This window comes from Coenobita brevimanus, chromosome 8 (genome assembly GCF_032717465.1).
Source record: "Coenobita brevimanus isolate Jiangsu-jjx chromosome 8, ASM3271746v2, whole genome shotgun sequence".
In the NCBI taxonomy this organism is placed as follows: domain Eukaryota; kingdom Metazoa; phylum Arthropoda; class Malacostraca; order Decapoda; family Coenobitidae; genus Coenobita; species Coenobita brevimanus.
Genome location: NC_136961.1, coordinates 11,194,722 through 11,216,258, shown reverse-complemented (window position 1 = coordinate 11,216,258; position 21,537 = coordinate 11,194,722). Strand labels below are relative to the sequence as shown.

Genomic DNA, 21,537 nt, shown 5'->3' with positions numbered 1-21,537 from the left:
CCTTGCCATCCACAGAAAGTTGCCTCTTTAACAATACTGTTTTTCTGCACTCCTCATTGTTTTCTTTTTTTACAATTGCAACAATTTATATGCTATGCTAAGTTATTTATTTTCTTTTCAACTGCGTTGTGCATGGTCATATCGCATTCAATCGCGGCCGACCACCTACTGATTATTGGTCAACTATACTGCCTGAACAGCTACTCAGCAGTTTGGCATAATTATGTATTCAGATGACGAACAACCCCACGGGTGCCAGTGTTAATTGATGCTGGTTACCCATTTGGTAGACTCTTCATTCCACTGTCTTCATCGTTGTCTCTCCTACCATCTCCTCCAAACACTGTGGGGGAGGGATCGGTGTTGGTTAGGTGCTGCAAATTAAAACTGAATATTTGGTTACCGAGTCTCTGTTTGATGTTACAGAATGATGTCTTATGCACTTCATGGACGTGAAAGTAATTAAGTGGAGCTGCTAGGAAGAAATTTAAGGTAACCAATTTATAATATATGAATGTTGCTGATTATCTTACTATATTTTTGCGTTTCTAATGCAATGCATTTATACTGAGAATGAGCCCCGTGAGGGGGTATTGTCTGCAGAGACATGGGCTATACTTAACCTGCCCCATCCCGTCGACGTATGGGTACGTTGCAACGATCTGCATTTGCCAGTCCCGGCGATGTACCGGTATGTCGTGCAATTGCAAGGTCCCTAATTTGCACAATTTTCAATTTTCGCGCGTGACTTTTCGTATGTATACACGGGACACCTTCCTCTATTCCTCTACAAGATGCCAAGCAGGGACAATGCCTTACATCGCATAACCTCCCCCCTCCCCCCCTCATGCCATTGTCTCGGCAATTCACCTGTTACCAGTGACCTGGCCAATAAAGACATTCAGGGCCAGAGTGATTCCCCAATCGATGACAATGTGGAGGACAAGGTTTACATAGCATTGGAGGAAGAAAGAGTCAGAAATGATGATCAGGTAATGTGGGAAAAAAAGGTCATGAATGCTGATTAGTTAGTGAGTGAAACAATGCTTATAATGCCTATATTACTGCTTGAAAACCAATATACTCTCATACTACATATAAATTCGTACCAAGTAAATAAATAAATACCGTTTATGAGTGGATAAAATAGTTACCCTCCCATAGAACTCGTTTTCTTTGGTGCCAGCATGTTAGAAAACCCAGTCAGGTAAGGAGGAACTCCTACCTGGATTGAGTATTTTAAACCTCAGGTGAGCGATTTCTCTATGAATTTTCGATGTTTCTCACCAAAAGCGGAGGTTTTAGCCAAAAAAAAGAAAAAGAAAAAGAAAATACCTCGGGACTGGGGGATGTCGGAGGTGCGGAAAACCTCGGGACGTGATGGGTTAAAGAGTTTTGGCGCCCTTTTGGTCCCGAATCAATCCTTTTCAGCTCTTCAACTGTCCCTCATTTCTTTCTTTTTTCCTTGTGCTTGCTGTCCCTCTCGATTTCCTTCTCCTTTGTGCTGGCAAGGGATTGGCAATAGCTAACACCTACTTTCGGCATAAGATGATCCACAGGTATACATGGAGAGTAATGAGGAGGATGGATGGTGAACTTGTTGAACGAAAGGCAATGATAGACTACGTCTGTGTGGATGAGCGATTGAGAAGACAAGTGTTGGATGCAAGAGTGTGGAGAGGGTGGGGGAATGGAGTCTCGGACCATCACTTAGTAATGGCCAAGGTAAAACTGCAAAGAAAATGGTTGAAGAGACAAAGAGGAAGACAGGAGGAAACAGGTCCTGTGAGAAAAGTGAGAAGTTGCAAGATAGTGAGAAAATGGCAGAGTATAAGAGCATAGTGGAAGAAAGATTGGGAAGGTATGAGTTAGAGCAGACGGAAGTGGTGGAAGATGTATGTAAGATATTCACGGAAGAGATAAGCGCAGCGTGTGAGGTGGTTTGTGGAGTGAGGAGGAGATGCAGGGGTGTGCAAGGGACAGCATGGTAGAATGATGAGGTGAAACGAGCTGTGGAACAAAAGAAGAAGGCATATAGTGAATGGCTAGCGAGTAGAGGTAGGAGAGAAGATGAGAGAGATAAGAGAGAGGTATATGTGAGCAGGAGAAGGAAAGTGAAGAGACTGGTCAAAGAGAGTAAAAAGAAAGTGGATGAAGAATTTGGGAGAAATGTGAGTGTGAAATGGAGGGAGAGTAAGAAATTGTTTTGGAAGGAGGTAAAGAAAGTAAGGCAGTGTGAAAGGGGAAACAGTAGGGGAGTGAAAGATAGGAATAATTGATAGTTGGTGGAGAAGAGAGAGAAATTGAGGAGATGGAAAGAGCACTTTGAGGATTTGTTGAATGTGGAGAGTGAGAGCAATGCGAGTATAAGTGGTTGAGGAATGGCTGGGAGAACAGATGAGAGGAGGGAGGAAGAGATCAGTAGGGCAGAAGAAGTGAAAGCAATGAAGAAGATAAAGATGGGAAAGGACCCAGGAATTGATGGAGTGTGTGGTGAAATGCTGAGGTATGGGGGTGAGATTGTTGTGGAGTGGATATGGAAGTTGTGTAGATTGGATTGGGAAGAGGGAAGGGTTCCAGACGACTGGAAATCAGGTATAATTGTTCCTTTTTACAAAGGAAAAGGAGAGAGAGAAGTATGTGGTAACCATAGGGGTATTTGCCTTCTTAGTGTGACTGGAAAAATATATGGCAGAATACTCATTGATAGGGTTAGGCATATGATAGAGGAGCTAGTTGGAGAAGAACAAAGGGGATTTAAGAAGGGAAAAGGGTGTGTAGATCAGATATTTGTTTTAAGATGTTTAGTGGAGAAGTATCTAGAGAAGGGAAAGAAAGTGTAAGCTGCCTTCATGGACTTGGAGAAAGCTTATGACAGAATAGATAGGCAAGGTATGTGGAAGGTATTGAGAATATATGGAGTGGAGGGGAAATTGTTGAGTGCTGTGAAGAGTATGTACGAAGGAGCTAGGGCTAAGTGCGAGTGGATGGCGAGCTGAGTGAGTTCTTTGATCTCAGTGTGGGACTGAAACATGGTTGTGTGATGTCTCCATGGCTGTTTAATATATACATGGATGGGGTTGTAAAGGAGGTGCAAGGTAGGGCAGTGGATGTGGGGGTGGCTCTAATGAATAAGGGTAAGATTTGGAAGATTCCGGTGTTGCTGTTTGCTAATGATACAGTATTGTTGAGTGAAGATGAATGGGAGTTGCAAGCTTTGGTGAATGAATTTGGGACAGTGTGTAGGAAGAGGAAACTGAAAGTTAATGTAAACAAGAGTAAAGTTATGGTGTTTGGGAGGAATGAAGTCACAAAATGTACAGTGAGGTTGGATAGTGAGGATATGGAGAATGTGAGTGCATTCAAGTACTTGGGTAGTATGATGAGTAAGGATGGAACTTTGGGGAATGAAGTGCATGAAAGAGTACAGCAGGGAAGGAAGATTGTTGATTCACTGAAAGCAGTGATGAGAAATAGGGAGGTGAGTATGGAAGTTAAGAAGTCACTGCATGATAGTATTGTGATCCCCACCCTGACGTACGGAAGCGAGGCATGGACCTTGCAAGAGGGGAACAAGTCAAGAGTGAGAGCAGTGGAAATGAGTTACTTGAAAAGAGCATGTGGAATGACATGGAGGGACAGGTTGACGAATGAAGAAGTGAAGGAACGTTCTGGGGTGGATGTGGATGTGGTTGAAAAGATTAGGAGAAATACTGAGGTGGTTTGGACATGTGGAGAGAATGGAGAATGAATGACTGACTAAGAATGTGTATGTAGGTGAGGTGGAGGGAGGGAGAGGGAGGGGTAGACCTAGGATGAGGTGGAGGGATGGAGTTGAGAGGTATATGAGGGAGGGGGGAGTGAGTTGGGGGGAGGGTAGTCAAATGGTGGGTGACAGAGCGACTTGGAGGCGTTTTGTCTGCGGCCACCCTTTGCGGGATTAGGGCGTCGGGCTATAGATAGATAGATAGATAGATTGTGCTACAAGGTCTTACTGACTTAGTACAGTCTTCTCTCTCCTTATTTCAATATATCTAGTGAAATATAAAATGTAGTAATCCAACAAATAGTTTAGTATTAATTTACTACCTATGCATAATAACAGATATCATATGTTATAGAGCATAATATCCCTTGAAATTGATGAAGTATAATACCAATATTACATTCGTTAAAGAAAGCATTGCCGCTTCTCTTCGTTAGAGGTCAACATCTAATAATCTAATTCATTATACTTCGTTTCCACTGCTTCGAATATTATGAATAAACGAAATACCAGCTGACATGCTGCTCTTCTGTGCTATGTTGCCAGTTACGTTTTACAGATTGTTGACGTTTCTAACTCTATTATACTTCACGTTCGATCATTAACTACTCTAGTATTCTCTCTACATTGTTTCGTGCCACTTATTAGTTATTAACCTTGTTTTATGTATAATATGATGAGAATATTTGCTTCACCACCACTCAAAAGTTCAGTCAATCACGGTCCAACTTACACAGGTTCTAGGTTCTGAGCAATGCATTCATAAAGATATGTGGACTTACTACAGGGAACCGCCAAATGTCTCCACATACCCCAATATTATTGTGCACTTTCTACTTGCTCAACTGCACAGCTTAGAAGGTTACTGATGAATAAAAGGAAGAAAGTTGGTGATAGGACAGAGCCCTGAGGAACATCACTGTTGATAGATCTAGAAGAACGATGGCTGTCTACAACAGTGGCTTTAGAATGACCAGAAAGGAAGCTATAGACGAAGGAACAGATAGAAGGATAGAAACTGTAAGAGGGCAGTTTATGCCAGATTCGATCGAAAGCATTTGAGATGTCAAGGGCAGTGGGAATGATTTCGCCAAAATCCCAAAAGAAGGATCACCAGGAGTCTGAAAAGTAGCTGAGAAGATTGTTAGTGGAGCGTACCTGGCGGAACCCATGCTGACGATCGGAAAGAAATTTGTGATATGAATGGTGTTTATTTATTTATTTATTTATTTTGCTAAGAATAGACGCAAAATCATTTGAAATAAATGATACTGAAGCTATTGGGTTCCCCTTCTTTGGGACAGGATGAAAACGAGAAAACTTACAGCAAGAAGAAAAGGTACAAGTTAACAAAGGCAAAAGAGTTTACCAAGGCAGAGTGTAAGTACAGAAGGACAGTTCTCGAGGACAACAGGAGGAACCCTATTAGACCTTGTTAGTGTTGTGGCCAGTGATGGCAGAAACCACATCAACTGAAGAAATTTTAATGTCAGCCACGAGGAAGTCAGAGGAGGGATGTGATGGAGGAACAGCACGAGAATTGTCTAAGGTAGAACTGGAGAAGAAAGTCTGAGTGAAGACTTCTGCTTTATCAGTAAAAGAAACAGCTACAGAGCCATCAAAGTGGAAAAAGATGGGAAGGATGATGAGGTAAATTAGTTAGAAAGGTTTTTGGCAAGGTGCCAGAAAGAGCCGGAAGAATTTGAGTGGGAAAGGTCAGAGCAATTAGTACGTATGAAATTATTTTTTGTAGAGTAAAGAACAAGCTAAACACGATTCCGGGCAGACACATAGAGATGAAATCCAGGGGCTGGTTGGCTTTGATAGCTTTTGAAGGACTTCTCTTTGTTGAGGACAGCATTAGAACAAGCATGAATGAACCAAACTTTTTTTTTTTTTTTTTTTTTTGCATTAGCCGTAGGATATGAGAAAGTGATGTATGCCTCCATAGCCAAGAACATATCCTCAGTAATGTGCAAAGAACACTCAGATGGCTCGTGGACATTGAAGCAATAATCATTCCAGGGAAAATAAAAGACGTACTGTCATAGGACCAACCAAGCAGCAGGTCCAAAGTGCTATAGTCACCACTTCTTGGGAGGGACTAGAGGCCTTACTGGAGTGATAGGACAGGTTAAGGCGATAAGGTTGTGATTGGAGGAGCCCAACGGAGTGAATAAATTGGCAGAGTAAGCAGAAGGATTAGTTGTAAAGAAGTGGTAAACTATGAAGTCACTCTCTCCATGGCAGTCATGGATTTGGGCAGAGTGCTGTAAAAGTTGCTCTAGGTCGTTAAGGACAGAAAAGTTATTGGCTTGTTCAACAGGTGGATCAGTGAAAGGAGAAGAGAGCCAAAGGTGGTGATGAACATTGATATCACCTAGAATAGAGAATGCAGAGAATGGGAGCAACTGATTGGATGTGTTCCACCTTAGAACTAAGATAGTTGAAGATGTGTTCCATCTTAGAAGCAAGTAAGTCAAAGACTTTTTTGTAGTCATTAGACTTAGGGCATAAGTAAACAATACAGATATATTTAGTTAGAGAATACAGGATAGCCGAATACAGAGAGTCAAAAATCCAGAAGATTCAAGTTCAGGAACACGAGAGCAAGATATATTGTTGCGAATATATACACAACAGGCAACTTTGTCTGTGAAATGAGCACAGAGAAACTAGGAGGATACAGATAAGGATTTGCTATCAGTTGCCTCAGACGGCTGTGTCTCAGTGTAGAAGAGAAGGTGAGGTTTAGAGAAGGAGAGGTGGCGTTCTACAGAGAGAAAATTAGAGGAAAGGCCGCGAAATTTGCAGAAATGAAGTGAGTCAGACAGGTGTTCCAGGGATCTCGCTTGGTCGTCACCAGAAGCGGAGCGGATGGTGAGGGCTTTGGTGGTCCCGCCTCCCCTCTGGGGACTCCTAGGCTTGGTGATGGGACGTAATTTTATGTTGAATCTTGAATAAGAAGTGTTATGTGTAGCGTGCGTGTGGTCTGGGGTTGACAGTTAGAGAAACTTGTATCGGAGGGCTTGCTGGTCTACTCTGTTTTATTGAAACACTGAAAAAGTTCACCAAAAGCGGATGGTCAGAAGCTACTCCCGAGGGCTGATGAAACTGGGGCTGCAGCTCTCCCTATCATCAGCTTTGCATCCACCTTGAGAGTACCATCCTGGTAGACAGGTGCTACAGTCTACTTCCCTTCATATATCTATCTGTCTATCTATCAGTCAGTCAGTCTCTCTGTCTGTTTGTCTCTTATATATATATATATATATATATATATATATATATATATATATATATATATATATATATATAAGCAGCAGACGCCTCCTTTGGAAGTGGTGGCGAATAAGGAAAAGAGGAATCAGTACGTAGTGCAGTAGGTTTATTACTACGTTTCGGAGACGACACTCTCCATCATCAGGCAATCTATAATTAACAGTAATCTAAAATTTTAATGCATAGCGAACAACATACAGAGTTGAGAATTCAGCAAAGTCGAGCACAAAGTTTAAGAAAATATGCCTTAAGAGGAACAGACAAAACAGGAATGCGCTAACTTAAGCCACAAAGAATACAAAAGAGAGCATAGAGGCATTAAAAGACAGAACAGAGACCCATAACATATAAAATTAACACGGATCTATTGTTGACGTTATCCAGTAAATGCACAATAGCTCAATAGATTTTTCATTATTTACAAATAAAGGTTTATATTTAAGTACCAAAAAGGACTCACTGATAAACAGCTCCCTGTCTGAGGCCTGCGATGACACAACCGTAAATGACTAAACGGATGAAGTGATCTGATTCAAGTGCATGTTGCCGTATGGCACTGAATAAGGGATTGTGTAGGGATGGCACTGAATGAGGGATTACCTGTTTCTTCGAACTGATCTTCCCAAATGTTCATGGATTCGGACCTAAAGCTGGCGTTTGGTGTTGCCAATATACACTGCATTACATCAGTACCTTTATGTTTATATACTACGGTGGACTGTTGATCTTTGGGAACCAAATCCGTAAACCTGAGAAGACCCTGATCTATGTTACCAGCTTTAAATATTACTCGAACATTTAGCTGTGGATAGAATTCCCTATATAGTTTCATTAATCAGTTTCGCAGGGCAAAACTAAGTTTACCTAGGAAAGGGACGGAAAAATATTAATCCTTTTTCATTACTATGGATCTGTGTAGTCTAGAGTCAAAAATCCTAAGAAAGGCTTTACCTATGTAAAAATCAGTAAAACCAAACGCGAAACAATTAAGAAACAAATAATCCTTGAGGAACTGAAGCTTTGAGCGAATATTTAGGTAATCGGAACAGATGCGGTACGCTCGAGTAACTAGGGTGTCAACTAAATTCCTTTTATAAATAATAGATATAAAAGACAAGAATTTTACCATGAGACCTGTAAAATTAGGTATTCTATATACTGAGGTAGGAAATCAACTCCCTTAATGTTTAACCAAAATATCCAGAAAGGGCAATTGTTTGTTTACCTCCTTTTCAAACGTGTCAGTGTTACTGTGTCTGGATTTAAATTACTACAAAAAAATATAGGAATGTGAGACTCAGACCGAAAAACTATAAATGTATCATTTACATATCGTCGATAAAACAGTTGTCTGAATTGTAAAGGATAGTCAACCAACCACTCTGTTTCATGATGGGACAAAAATGTATTAGCCAGGGTAGGCCACAGTGGACTACTCATTGCCACATCATCAAACTGAGCGTAAATATTACCTTGAAAACAAAAGCAGCAGTCTTAAGAGGCCAGAGCGAGGAGTTTATGGAATTTGTCCCTAATGAAATTAAGAACTTTGGCAGTATTTTTAAAGCGATTATCAACACAAATATTAATTGTTTCAGTCAAATGTATGTTAGTGAGTAATGATTTTTCAGCCAAAGGTATGTTAGTGAATAATGAGTTAACAACGAAACTAGCCAGAATACAATTATCAACCCTCAAGCAACAAATCTCTTTTGCAAAACTAAAAGAATCAGAAACAGTGTAATTATCATATGTGAGAGAAGACAATATTGAAACTAAGAACTTTGATAATCTATAGTTAAAGGTACTGTACAGACAGCAGATATAATAGGGCGCTCGGGGCAGAATTCCTTGCAGGTCTAGATCCTGTTGTAAACAAACTTGAGTAAGTTGCATAACCGAAAATATCATGCATTTTTAACTATCTTAAAAACCTGTTGATATCCTCTTCCTTATTCAGTATTGTTAACAAACATCCCCAGGGACAGGCTGAAATTTTGAAAGGTCACAAGTAATTGTAATAATTTTCTCTATGTAATCACTTCTGTTCAAAAGTACAACACCATTGCTTTTGTCTGGTTTCGTAATAACTATATATCTATTTCTCAAAAAAGCTTTTAAACGATCACATTCATCCGTCCTTAAATCTGACACAGGTTTAAGGATTTGGTTCCCAAAGATATACAGTCCGTTGTAGTACATACATATGAGTGTCACTGCTGTAATGCAGTGTATAGTGGCAAAACTAAACACCAACTTAAAGTCCGAATCCATGAACACTTGGGGAGATCAGTTCGAACAAACAGGTAATCCCTCATTCAGTGCCATCCCTACATAATCCCTCAGTCAGTGCCATACGGCAACATGCACTCGAGTCGGACCACCCCATCAGTTTAGTCATTTACGGTTCTGTTATTGCAGGCCTCAGAATGGGAGCTGTGTATCAATGAGTCCTTATTGACACTTAAATATAAGCCTTCACTTGTACATAAACAAAAACCTATTGAGGTATTGTGCTTTTAAATGGATATTGTCAGCTATGGATATGTTTTAATTTTACATGTTATGGGTCTCTCTTCTGTCTTTTAGTGCGTCTGTGCTTTCTTTTGAATTATTTGTGGCTTAAGTTAGCACATTGCTATTTTATCTGTTCCTCCTTAGGCATGTTTTCTTAAACTTTGTGCTCGACTTTGTTGAATTTTCAACTCTGCATGTTGTTCTGTATATAATTTAATTTTAAATTATTGTTAATTATAGATTGCCTGATGATGGAGAGTGTCGTCTCCGAAACGTTGCAGTAAACCTGCTGCACTTTTGTTCCTTTATATATATATATATATATATGTGTGTGTGTGTGTGTGTGTGTGTGTGTGTGTGTGTGTGGTATTTATGTATGTCTACCTATCAATCGATCTGACTGTCTATCTTTATATACTGTGTGTATATATATATATATATATATATATATATATATATATATATATATATATATATATATATATATATATATATATATATATATATATATATATATATATACAGTATATCAAGCAGGTGTTATGAGAGGTAAAGACCCAAGCATTGGAGACAGTGTTGGGGTAGGTAATGAACAGTGAAGGCTGGAATATCTCAAACCTTATGTATGTATATGTAATGCAGGGCAGTTTGCAAATAGTGGACGAGAGCTTCTTTGACTGGTGCAGAGTTTTGGCATTTGTCAGTGAGTGCTGTGACTTGAAGGTAAATGTGGACGGAGATAAAGTGGTACTTATTAAGAGAGAAAGTGATTCCCACTGTGATGTTAAGGTGAATGGAGAGAGATATTTGGTGAAAGTGCTTAATTACCTTCGAGAAGTGATAGAAAAGAGAGCTAATTGCGCAAAAGAAGTGGAAAGTATGTGGCAGGGGGAAGGAAAGTGGCTGCTGCTGTGAAGGCCATGATAAAAATCATAGATCTGGAGAGTGGCGGCTACAAGAGGTTTACATGAAGGAGGTTTCGTTGTGACAGTATTGTATGGAATGAAATACATAATCAAGAACTAGAGGGGCACTCAGTGGACCGCACCTCTCCGACAAGGGCAAAGTAATTTCCATAGCTCCCATTACTTCCCTGGGACATGGGCTACCTACCCACCAAATCTCTATTTTAGTTTTTGAGCAATCCTGCTAACTGACAAACAAACTATCAAACTACAGGGTCACTCAGTGGAGCGCATCTTTCCAAAAAGGGCAATGTAATTTCCAAATCACTCTTCGTAATCGGTTAGGTTTTCTCACCACTGAGTAGGGTTTCACAAAAAATGTATTCTCGTTCTAGAATCTGTAATATGATCTGGACCCGTCCCAAAAGTTAATCGATTGTTCCCTGGGACATAGGCTATCTACCCACCAGATTTGGTCCAAAGCTCTCTTTTAGTTTTTGAGTAACCCTACCAACAAATAAACAAACGGGGGTGAAAACATAGTTTCTTTGTCAAAGAGAAAAACAGAGATAAAAAAAAAAAATACCCTCATTGTCAGAGAAAATAAAATAAGCGGAAATGGGACAGCTGAGGAATGGGTGTGGAGTAGAGAGAATGGATATTTAAGTAATAATGTGATTCCTGAAAGATGAAATGTAACAAAGTGCCCAGAGCTATCAGTCGTGGTGTTCCTCAGGGCTCTGTCCTATCACCAGTTCTCTTTCTTCTGTTCGTCACTGACTCACTAAGTTGCACACCTAACCCTATCCACACATACGCTGATGACCCCACCCTTCACCTCTTCATTCGTTTCCTGCAGCGTCTATCTTAGCAGTTACTTCAACAAACCAGAGATATGGCTATGGCTCACCTAATGTCGGACTTGGTACATATCTCTGATTTGGGTAAAAGTAATCTTGTTTTCAGTGCATAAAAAACTTGGTTCTTGCATCTTTCAAACTAAGAAAATCTTCCGCAGGAATATCCTCTAATTTTAACAATATCCAACTCAATCCTGCATCATCTTTAAACATACTTAGGGTTTCATTTCTTGAGATTTATCTTGAAGAGATCATATTGCCTCTCTTATAAAATCAGCTTGCAAGAAATTAGGTGTGCTAGGTCGACTCCGTGTCTTCTTCACCCTTCCACAGTTGACTTTATACACAGGTTTTATCCACCCGTGTAGAGAACAACTCCTATGTGTGGGGAGGCTCCTCACATACAGCTCTTCCCAACAAGGTGGGATCAAAGGCTTTTCATGTCATTAACTTTTCGATTACTGGCTTGCTTCAATATCTGTCTGTTTTCTGCGCATCTGCATCTTTATCTCTTTTCTTTTACTACTTCAGTGGTCACTGCTTCTCTGAATTGTTTGCTTGCATTCCTCCACCACCACGGCGGGCGTGTAGCACCCGTTCTCTGTCCAACGCAATAATGGAAGTTAACTGTTACTCCCAGTCCTTCATGTAAGTAACTGGCGAACTCTGGAACTGTCTCCCTATGTCTGTACTTTCTACTGCCGATGATCTCAAGTCTTTCAAATGCAGTGTGTCCAGGCATCTCAAAATGAACTGATCTTGACCATGGCTCTCTATCTTGTTTTTTTTTTTCTTGGATGGAGCAATCTTGCCGGCTCCTGGCCTTTGGTTCTTTCTTTCTTGCATAAAAAAGTGTCTGTGGGCATATGAATAAAGTTGTAGTGAACAGAGTGGCGAAAAGGTATATCTGAGAGGATTTTAAGGCAGGCGGAGATGTGGTAGGCCAAGAAGGTGAATAAATATGGTAAATGAGTCTGAGAAAGAGGAGTGTGAAACCCAACGAGGCTACACAACCGATGAGTTATCACTTTGACTAGATTGATATTTAGCGGAGGAGTGAAAGAATAGGGTTTGGCACCCAATTTTAAATTAAGAGTTGTCTGACCCTTGTTAGATGGTTGAGTGTGAAGCTTTGTACAGGAAGCATTTTTTTACTCATCATTTGGAGCCAGGATACCAGAGGCTTTAATGATGAGTGAATCATATGTGACTCATTCAACTGGGCAGAATTTAATATCTTATTCTATCAAGATTTTCTTTTTAACTTTGTGGACCTTATCTATCTGGCTGCTTGAGCATGATGATGGATGCTGGAGTTGATGTCATCCCTGTCTATTTATATACCCTATCCATATCTCTCTGGCCAGGCTCTGAGTGGTTGCCTGTGTGTAATGGTGGCCGTGTGTTGGCGGCTACATGGCTGGTGGCATCGCTCGTGTTTATGTCGTCCTACAGTGGCATTCTGGTCGCCATGCTCACCATGCCTCGCATCACCATCCCCATAGACTCAGTAGAAGACCTTGTGGCCCAGTCAGAAATGCCGTGGAGGCTTGAAGCTGGATCTATGATGTACCAGTATTATCAGGTAACAGTTCAAGGGAAAATGCCTCATGGGTGATGACCTTGCAATGACCTTGACCTGGAGACCAGTGGCCTGTGTGTCCTTACCCAATACCAGTAACCTTTGACTTCTCTACCCATAACCTTTGACCACTGACCTAATGACCTTTAGTGTATGAAACGTACCCAAAATCTGAGTTACCCAAGCCCAGTCACATTCAGTGGTATCCCCTCCTCATACCCCGTCCATTCATACCCGAAAGTGTGCATTCATACAGGAATGTGTTGAATGAATTAGAATGTAACGAACACCCAAAAGTTTGAAAACGTGATAGAGGGTCAAAGTTCAGTGTGAGCTATTGCATCACGTTTGTTAATGCATCCTGGGGTAGGGGAGTGGGTAGTACCCCAGTCCAAATGTATCAGAAAAAATGTTCGAATGTGGTACAATATGTAGTTTATACCACGCTCACCTCAAGCAGTAACATGTAGTCAGAAGTTTGAACACATTATGTAGCTTATAACAAAAGAAAGTTTTACATGTGTGGTATAGAGGATCATGATAACATACTCCCCCAGAATCTGAATGGAGGTATTGCATCATGGAGATGTAGTCATAAATTCCTCAGTTAACAATTGGAGGTGGGATAGTGAAAAAAAAAAAAAAAAAAAAAAAAGAGGGACAGTTAAAGATATTACGTCATGTTTGTTTACCTTTGCGTGGCCGTAGGTCTGGAATTTTACGTGTGTCCCTGGCTGACGCCAGGGCCATTTTCTGAATTTTTAAAAGTTGATTTTTTGTCTTTGCCATATTGAAGAGGAAGTTCAGACACACCTAACTGTGCAAATCCTAGCTTCCTAGACCCATTCTGTGGCTTGCAACGGAGTGCGTAAGTTGCAGAAATATCGGCAACGGATATCCGCCGCAGTGGTTTTGTCACGTCGCAACATTCCACGTGTTGCTATTTCTTTTTTTACCCCCCAAATTAATGTGGATGGTGTTGAAATGCTGTGCACATTTTGGATATGATGATATCAAATTATTTCAGTACATAATGTTACAATTTGCTAAAAAAAAAAAAATAAGAGTATTATTTCACATTTTTTATATAAAATATGTTTATGGTAGTTCTGAGTTGTTTTGCAAGTTAGTGGTGTGAGTATGGTTGGAAGAGGGAGTGAAAGCATTGAATATTCAGTCCTAATTGAGAAAATTGCCGGTCCTCCGAGGGTAGGCTCTTCCCCGGGGGATAAAAATGAAGGGTCAGGTGGATTTTTTTTTTTTAATGTGAGGAAGAAGGAACCAAAGGCAACGAGCCCGCAAAACTGTTCCTTCCAAGAGAAAAACAAAATACAAAAGAGAGCCAAATTCAAGATCCGATCATTTCGAGATGCCTGGACACAATGCGTTTGAAAGACTGGAGATCATAGGAAGCAGGAAATATGGACAGAGGGAGACAGTTCCCAGAGTTGACCTGTTGCATAAATGAAGGACTGGGAGTAACGGTTAACTCCTGCATTAGAGAGTTGGACAGAAAAGGGATGAGAGTTTGCTGCTACACGGGTGCTAAGCACCCGTCGTAGAGGTGGAGGAATGCATGAAGACAGTTCAGAGGAGCAGTGACCATTGAAGTAGCGATAGAAAAGAGATAAAGATGCAACAGTGCAGCGAAGAGACAGAGGTTGAAAGGAGTCAGTAAGAGGAGGAGAGTTAATGAGACAAAAAGCCTTTGACTCCACCCTATTGAGAAAATCTTTATGTGGGGAGCCTCCCCACACATGAGAGTTGTACTCTATGTAGGGGCGAATAAAACCCCTGTATAGAGTCAACAATTGTGCAGGGGTAAAGAAGGAACGGAGTCGGCTTAGCACACCCAATCTCTTGGAAGCAGATTTTACAAGAGGTGTAATATGATCTTTCCAAGATAAGTCCTGAGTAAATGAAACCCCAAGCATGTTCAAGGATGATGCAGGATTAAGCTGAATATTATTAAACATTAGTGGGAATACCTGTGAAAGATTTTGTCGGGTTGATAGGTGCAAAAACTGAATCTTTGATGCATTAAAAACAACCAGATTATTTTTACCCCAGTCAGAGATACAAGCCAAGTCAGACATTAGATGTGCCATTGCCTCATCCCTTGTTTGTTGAGGTAACAGTTGAGATCGACGTTGCGGGAATCGAATGGAGAGGTGAAGGGTGGAGTCACCAGTGTATGAGTGGTTAGTTATACAGCTTAGAAGGTCGTTGATGAATAAAATGAAGAGAGTTGGTGATAGGGGAGAGCCCTGAGGAACACCACTGTTAATAAATCTAGGAGAAGAACGATGGCCATCTACAACAGTGGTTATAGAACGACCAGAAAGGAAGCTGGAGATGAAGGCACAGATAGAAGGATAGAAACCGTAAGAGGGCAGTTTGGAAATTAAAGATTTATGCCAGACTCGATCGAAAGCCTTTGAGATGTCAAGTGCAATGGCAAAGCTTTCGTCAAAGTCCCGAAAGGAGGATGACCAGGAGTCTGAAAGGTAGGTGAGAGGATCGACTGTGGAACGTCCCTGACGGAACCCATACTGACGATCAGAAAGAAGGTTGTGATAGGAAAGATGACTTAAAATTTTTCTATTAAGAATAGACTCGAAAACTTTTGAGATACAGGATGTTGAAGCAATTGGGCGATAGTTAGAGTGTTGGGAATGGTCACCCTTCTTTGGGACTGGCTGAAAGAGAGCAAACTTCCAGCAAGAAGGAAAGGTACAAGTTGATAGACAAAGGCAAAAGAATTTGCCTAGGCAGGGTGTAAGCACAGAAGCACAGTTCTTGAGAACAACAGAAGGGACTCCATCAGGCCCATATGCCTTATTAGTATTGAGGCCAGCAATGGCAAAAAATACTCCAGCTGAAGAAATTTTAATGTCAGCCATGAGGAAGTCAGAGGGGGGAAGTGATGGAGGAACAGCACCAGAATCGTCTAAGGTGGAATTGGAGGAGAAAGTCTGAGCGAAGAGATCTGCTTTATCAGAGTAGAAAAGAGGAGCGAAGGATGATGAGGTAAAGTTGTTAGAAAGGTTTTTGGCAAGGTGCCAGAAGGAATGGGAAGAATTCGAGTTAGAGAGTTGAGAGCATTTAGTACGGATGAAATTATTTTTAGCAGAGTGAAGAACAGACTTAGCACTATTCCGGGCAGAAACGTATAAAATGTGTATTTCAGGGGTGGGTTGGCTCCGGTACCGTTTATAGGCCCTCTCCTTGTTGCAAACAGCATTAGAACAAGCATGATTAAACCAAGGCTTTCATGCATTAGTCAAAGGATATGAGAAAGGAATGTATGCTTCCATGCCCGAGAGAATGACCTCCGTAATGCACTAGGCACACCCAGATGGCTCCCGGCCATGGACGCAATAATCATTCCAGGGAAATCAAAGAAGTACTGCCTGAGGGCCTCCCAATCTGCAGCTCCAAAGTGCCACAGACGACATTTCTTTGGAGGGTCTGCAGGCCATACCGGAGCGATAGGATAGGTTTAGGTGATAAGGTTGTGATCGGAGGAGCCCAACGGAGGGAAAAGATTAACAGTGTAAGCAGAAGGATTAGTTGTAGGGAAGAGGTCAAGTATCTTGGAACTCTCTCCAAGGCGGTCAGGGATACGGGTAGGATGCTGTACAAGCTGCTCTAGGTCATTAAGGATAGAAAAGGTGTAGGCTTGTTCACCAGGTGGACCAGTGAAAGGAGAGGAGAGCCAAATGTGGTGGTGAACATTGAAATCTCCTAGAATGGAGATTTCAGAGAAAGAAGAATTGGATAGAATGTGCTCCATCGTAGAAGTAAGATAGTCAAAGAATTTTTGATAGTCAGTAGAATTAGGAGATAAGTAAGCAGCACAGATATATTTAGTCAGAGAATGACAGAAAAGCCGAAGCCACAGTGTAGGGAATTCAGAAGAATCGAATTCAGGAACACGAGAGCAAGATAAGTTGTTGCGTATATGTACACAACAGCCACCTTTGGCTTCGAAATGAGTATAGAGAAAGTAGGAGAATACAGAAAAGGGTCTGCTCTCAGTTGCTTCAGACAGCTGAGTCTCAGTTAGAAAAAGAAGGTGAGGTTGAGAGAAGGAGAGGTGGTGCTCAACAGAGCGAAAGTTAGAGGAAAGGCCACGAATGTTGCAGAAATGAAGAAGAATCGAGTCAGTGGTTCCAGGCATCTTAAGTCATCACCGGGAGAGGGGCAGAAGGTGAGGGCATTTATGGTCCCTCCCCCCCCTGGGGACTCCGAGGCTACGTTATTTGATGCCATTTTTTCTAAAATTTTGAAAAGGAAGTGTGGTGTGTACTGTGCATGTAGTTTGGTGTTGATAGTTAGAGAAACTTGTACTGGAGAGCATGCTGGTCTTCTCTCTGTGTTACTGAGACACTGTAAAAGTTCAGCAAAGGGGGATGGTCGGGACCTAGTCCTGAGGGCTGATGAAACGGGAGCTCCAGCTCTCCCTGTCATCAGCTTTCCATTCACCTTGGGAGTACTGCCCTGCTCGACTGGTGCTACAGTCTACTCCTACCTGGCCAGCTCCGATTACGGATAGGGGAGTGGAGGTGCTTTCAGCCGCTCCCACACCACTTGCATGGCAAAAACAGAATCATAATGCAGGTTCAAAACTATGAATAAGTCAAATTATCAGGAACAGCGAGACAAAGCAGAAATAAATACGTAGACAGACGGGATAAAATGTATTTTTCCTGTAATAACATGTTTACGTTTCTCTATCATTTTACTTTGTTATTTCGCAATATATGTTACTGTATGTGTGTCGTGAGTGTGGGAAAGTATGATATTTTCTGGCTGGGTAAGGAAAAAGGGTAAAGCTGTATGTTTGCCTGCACTTCACACGGTCAAAATTAAGGAAATACATGGGGGCTGGCATCTGAGAAAAAAATAGAGTAGAATAATTACTCACCTCAGGTGCATGATGTAATGACAGGAGTCAGTGCAGGAGAACTTTTACCCATCTCTGCCCTCTCTTAGCAGGTCAAAAGTCAATAGAAATAAGTCATTGTCTGGTAAATACAGTCTTTGTACAAAAGTCACAAAACATAATCTACTTTACATACTGCCACTATCTTACACTTCTGTATCTTCATAACACTACTGTACACTAAGTAACATACACTATATACACTACACTGCCCCTTGAAGTGGTAGAAAGTGGAGCAAGAGGTGATGCGGGATGGTGGTGAGGTGGTGTCTGTGGTGGCGAGGCAGTGCGGAGTGAGTGCACCTTCACTACAGCCTTCCCTTCACTAAGGGAGAGGAGGGGGACCTCCTCTCCCTTAGTGAAAAGCCGCTTCACCACAGTCCGTCTCCTCTTCAGTGGTGGTGTAGCTGTATGGCGAGGTGGTGGTGGCCTCTCCTCACTTTCAGAGATGTCGCTGTCATTCTCCTCGGTACTAGGAGAGTGATACCACTCATCACCACTCTTGTCACTACTCCCCACCAAACTCTCCACCTCCAGGTCAGACCCAGCTCGGTCCTCGTTGCTCTCCCCCCCACGGGGAAACAGCTCCGCCTTGATCTCAGGGCTGATGAGTGGTCTAAATGGTCGGAGAGGACGGTGCTGCTTGGGGGGTAGGGGCAGGGAGAGAGGCATAACTCAGACGTCCACTCATCATGGAAGTGCGCGGTGTACTGACGTATGGGGTGTATGGGAGTGCTGGGTAGGTCAGTCTGAAGATGTTCAGAATGTTCATTCACTCCCCCCAAAATTTTCGCTGTTTTTTGTAGGCCGTGCTCAAACAACACCTGCAGCCATTTATTGGCTAAACATCATTTGATGCCAGCGGCCACAGAGGGGTTCATACACGTTGTGGTCAGAACAGGTGTCAGTGTGTTTGAACATGTTTCGGTTTGTGACAGCTAGATGATATACAAATCAAAAGTCACATGACCTTTGTAGTCTGACTGCCAAGTTTGTTTGGGTGTGTCCCCAGCCTTGAGAAGAATCCTGGCTGGGCCTGTTATAGCTGTTGGCGAGGGAAAGACCCTGTCCCACAGCTGCCAGGGCAGTGGATAGTGAGGGGTAGTTTACTCGTACTTTAAAAAACACAGGACTCTGTGTTTGAAGCCAGGTCACAGAAGCTGGTTTTAGTCATCACCACTTCCAATGGAGTAGGTAAGACTACATTCAGCTACTAAAGCAATGTGAAAACAGTACATTACTACGATTGGCGACGTTGATAAATACAAGAGCAAAAAAGTAATTTTTAATTTTCTCGTGTTTAACGTAATCCTTGAAGGAAGTAATACATGCACTGGTGTATGTATATTGTCCCCAAGTGTTATTTTGTACACTAGCATGGAAGATAGTTTGTAAAAGAAAAACTCAAATTATGACATATTTCTCTCCATCCGCCCCAGAAAATTCTTGATAAAATATTCTGTCCACAACCCTTGGCTCCAATAATACCTGTCAGTAGTTTTTGAAGGTATTCTTCTATCATGATGCCAATTGTTAAAGTCAAAGTAATAGGAGTCTCTTTGAATAAGAGGGGTATAAAATGACACCCTAACTCACCTATTGTTATTTCCTTTATCCTAGCTAGTTACCCTTGATTTGGCGAAATCTTAAAGGATACTTAACTAAATAGGTCGGATTAAAAGATAATGATGGGCTTGTGGTCTTGGTTGGGTTGCATGGGTCGAATTCAAGCGTCCTTAAGTGCAGTCGTATATACAGTGCTCTGCCGTTAGGCAGTTGACTTGAAATGAACTAAAAATGGTGTGTCTCCTTCTTCTTCATTAGATTCTGAGATGCTAAATATTATTTGATTACAGTTATTTAAATACAATGAAATACTTCATTAAAATTAAAGAGGTCTAATGACAAGATCATATTAGTTTTAAATACAAAACTAAAGCCAAATATTCATTTTATCTACGTTAAGATAGAGAAGACCTTCTTCCATTTTCCACATCACCATACCATGCATGAGCAGTCACATACATGGAATATTCGTATAATTATAGGAAATTTATAAATGTAGTTACATCACATATGTCCATGAAAGGTTAAATGCAGTAGAAATCAATTTATCATTAATAATGACTATTGACCAGAAAACTAGAGCAAATCCCTGTGCTATGAAACCACTTTGAACCGGCACTATACATCCTCTGGTAAATTCCTCTGTTTTTAACAGGGAAAACTATATTAAAATGTGTGTATATACCGTTACACACAGGATATCTCCTTCTGGGGGAAATAGTTTCCACTGATCGAGGCCTGGCAAAAAGTGATATGCTGTAGGCTAACATGTAATATGACCCCTAGCATGAAGATCTCCACAAGTCTCTAGAACCCTGTGTTGCAGCCCTTCTAGTTCAGACATCTTGATCCAATTATTGTTCCCCACCATTCACTATCTCAGGACTAGCTGATATTCAAGGGATACCAATTTGTCGATGGCTTTTATGGTGATATGTCCTCTACGTTTAATCCTGACAAGTCTCAGCACCCCTTCCGAATCTGGATGTGTGAAAACAGTCTTACCTAGTGGCCATTGGGATTTAGGTTGGTCAGTTTTCACTAAGACCACATTTGTATTTATTATGGAATTGTTACTATGGTCTGACAGCTCAAAATTGGCGGCTAGGGTGTGGTGCGAACCTCTGTACAGTGTTGCTATGTTTCCCAAACCCGCGATGAGAAATGGCTGTTATATATGTAAAAGGCATCACAAATAAGATAAACACATATGAATACAATGTTAACATGTGTATAATATGAAAGAACAGTAATCATATTATACATAAAATATTTATAGGGCAACACAGAAATGTGGCATAAATATTTTATATAGTGTTGCAAAAAAAAAATGTAGTCACTTTTACTGGCTTTTACCGTATTTCTTGGGTGGGTAATAATGTCACAATTATGATTATAAGATAATGTGCAGGGATATAAGTCAAAATATGCCAGTTTCTTAGTAAAAAGAAATAATACATTAAACCCTCGTGAGCGGCAACACTCACACAGACCCAGTCTAACCTGGCATTGTCGAGCTGAGAGAGGGATGGAGGAAGGGAGGGAAGGAAGGAGGGAAAGAGTGACTGAATGAAAACAAATCATGGCACCGCACCAGCCAGGTTATTTGGTGACATGTGTAAAACAATAATAAATAATTTTAATATAATTAGATATAATAAAACAAAATAAGAAATAAAAGCATAAATTTATAACAGTCACTCATAAAAGAAACAAAATTCCCCAGGGTGACGCACATCTCCCTCCAGGAGAGAGAGAGAGAGAGAGAGAGAGAGAGAGAGAGAGAGAGAGAGGCATCACGTTTATGGAAAATGTGGCAACACTGTACAGAGCTTCGTCCACCGCCCTAGCCGCCAGTTTAGATTTGCCATACCATAGCAGCTTGAGCACCATAATATATTTCTCTTAGACTGAATAGATAATCCTCTTTCCAGTGCCTCTTCCAAGTATCCAACACCTTTTTCAAATCTTAATATCCTTTATGCATATGTTGCACTAGTTCATTCTCCTCTATGGTGGGATCATCTACTTCCCCCTGGATATCAACACAAGGCACCGGATAGAGCCTTCTGCCATACAGCGTATGAGTTGGTGTCAAGGCTTCAATAGAA

General features: G+C 41.2%; 1 protein-coding gene across 1 annotated transcript in view; it reads left to right on the top strand.

Moving 5' to 3' along the window:
• The window catches only part of LOC145406528 (putative glutamate receptor), a 131,836-nt gene that overhangs the window by 52,583 nt on the left and 57,716 nt on the right, over positions 1 to 21,537 (top strand). The window contains exon 6 of the mRNA XM_080277641.1: positions 12,698 to 12,915. Coding sequence (XP_080133767.1) covers positions 12,698 to 12,915 — 218 coding nt within the window. The remainder of the gene's footprint in view (positions 1 to 12,697; positions 12,916 to 21,537) is intronic.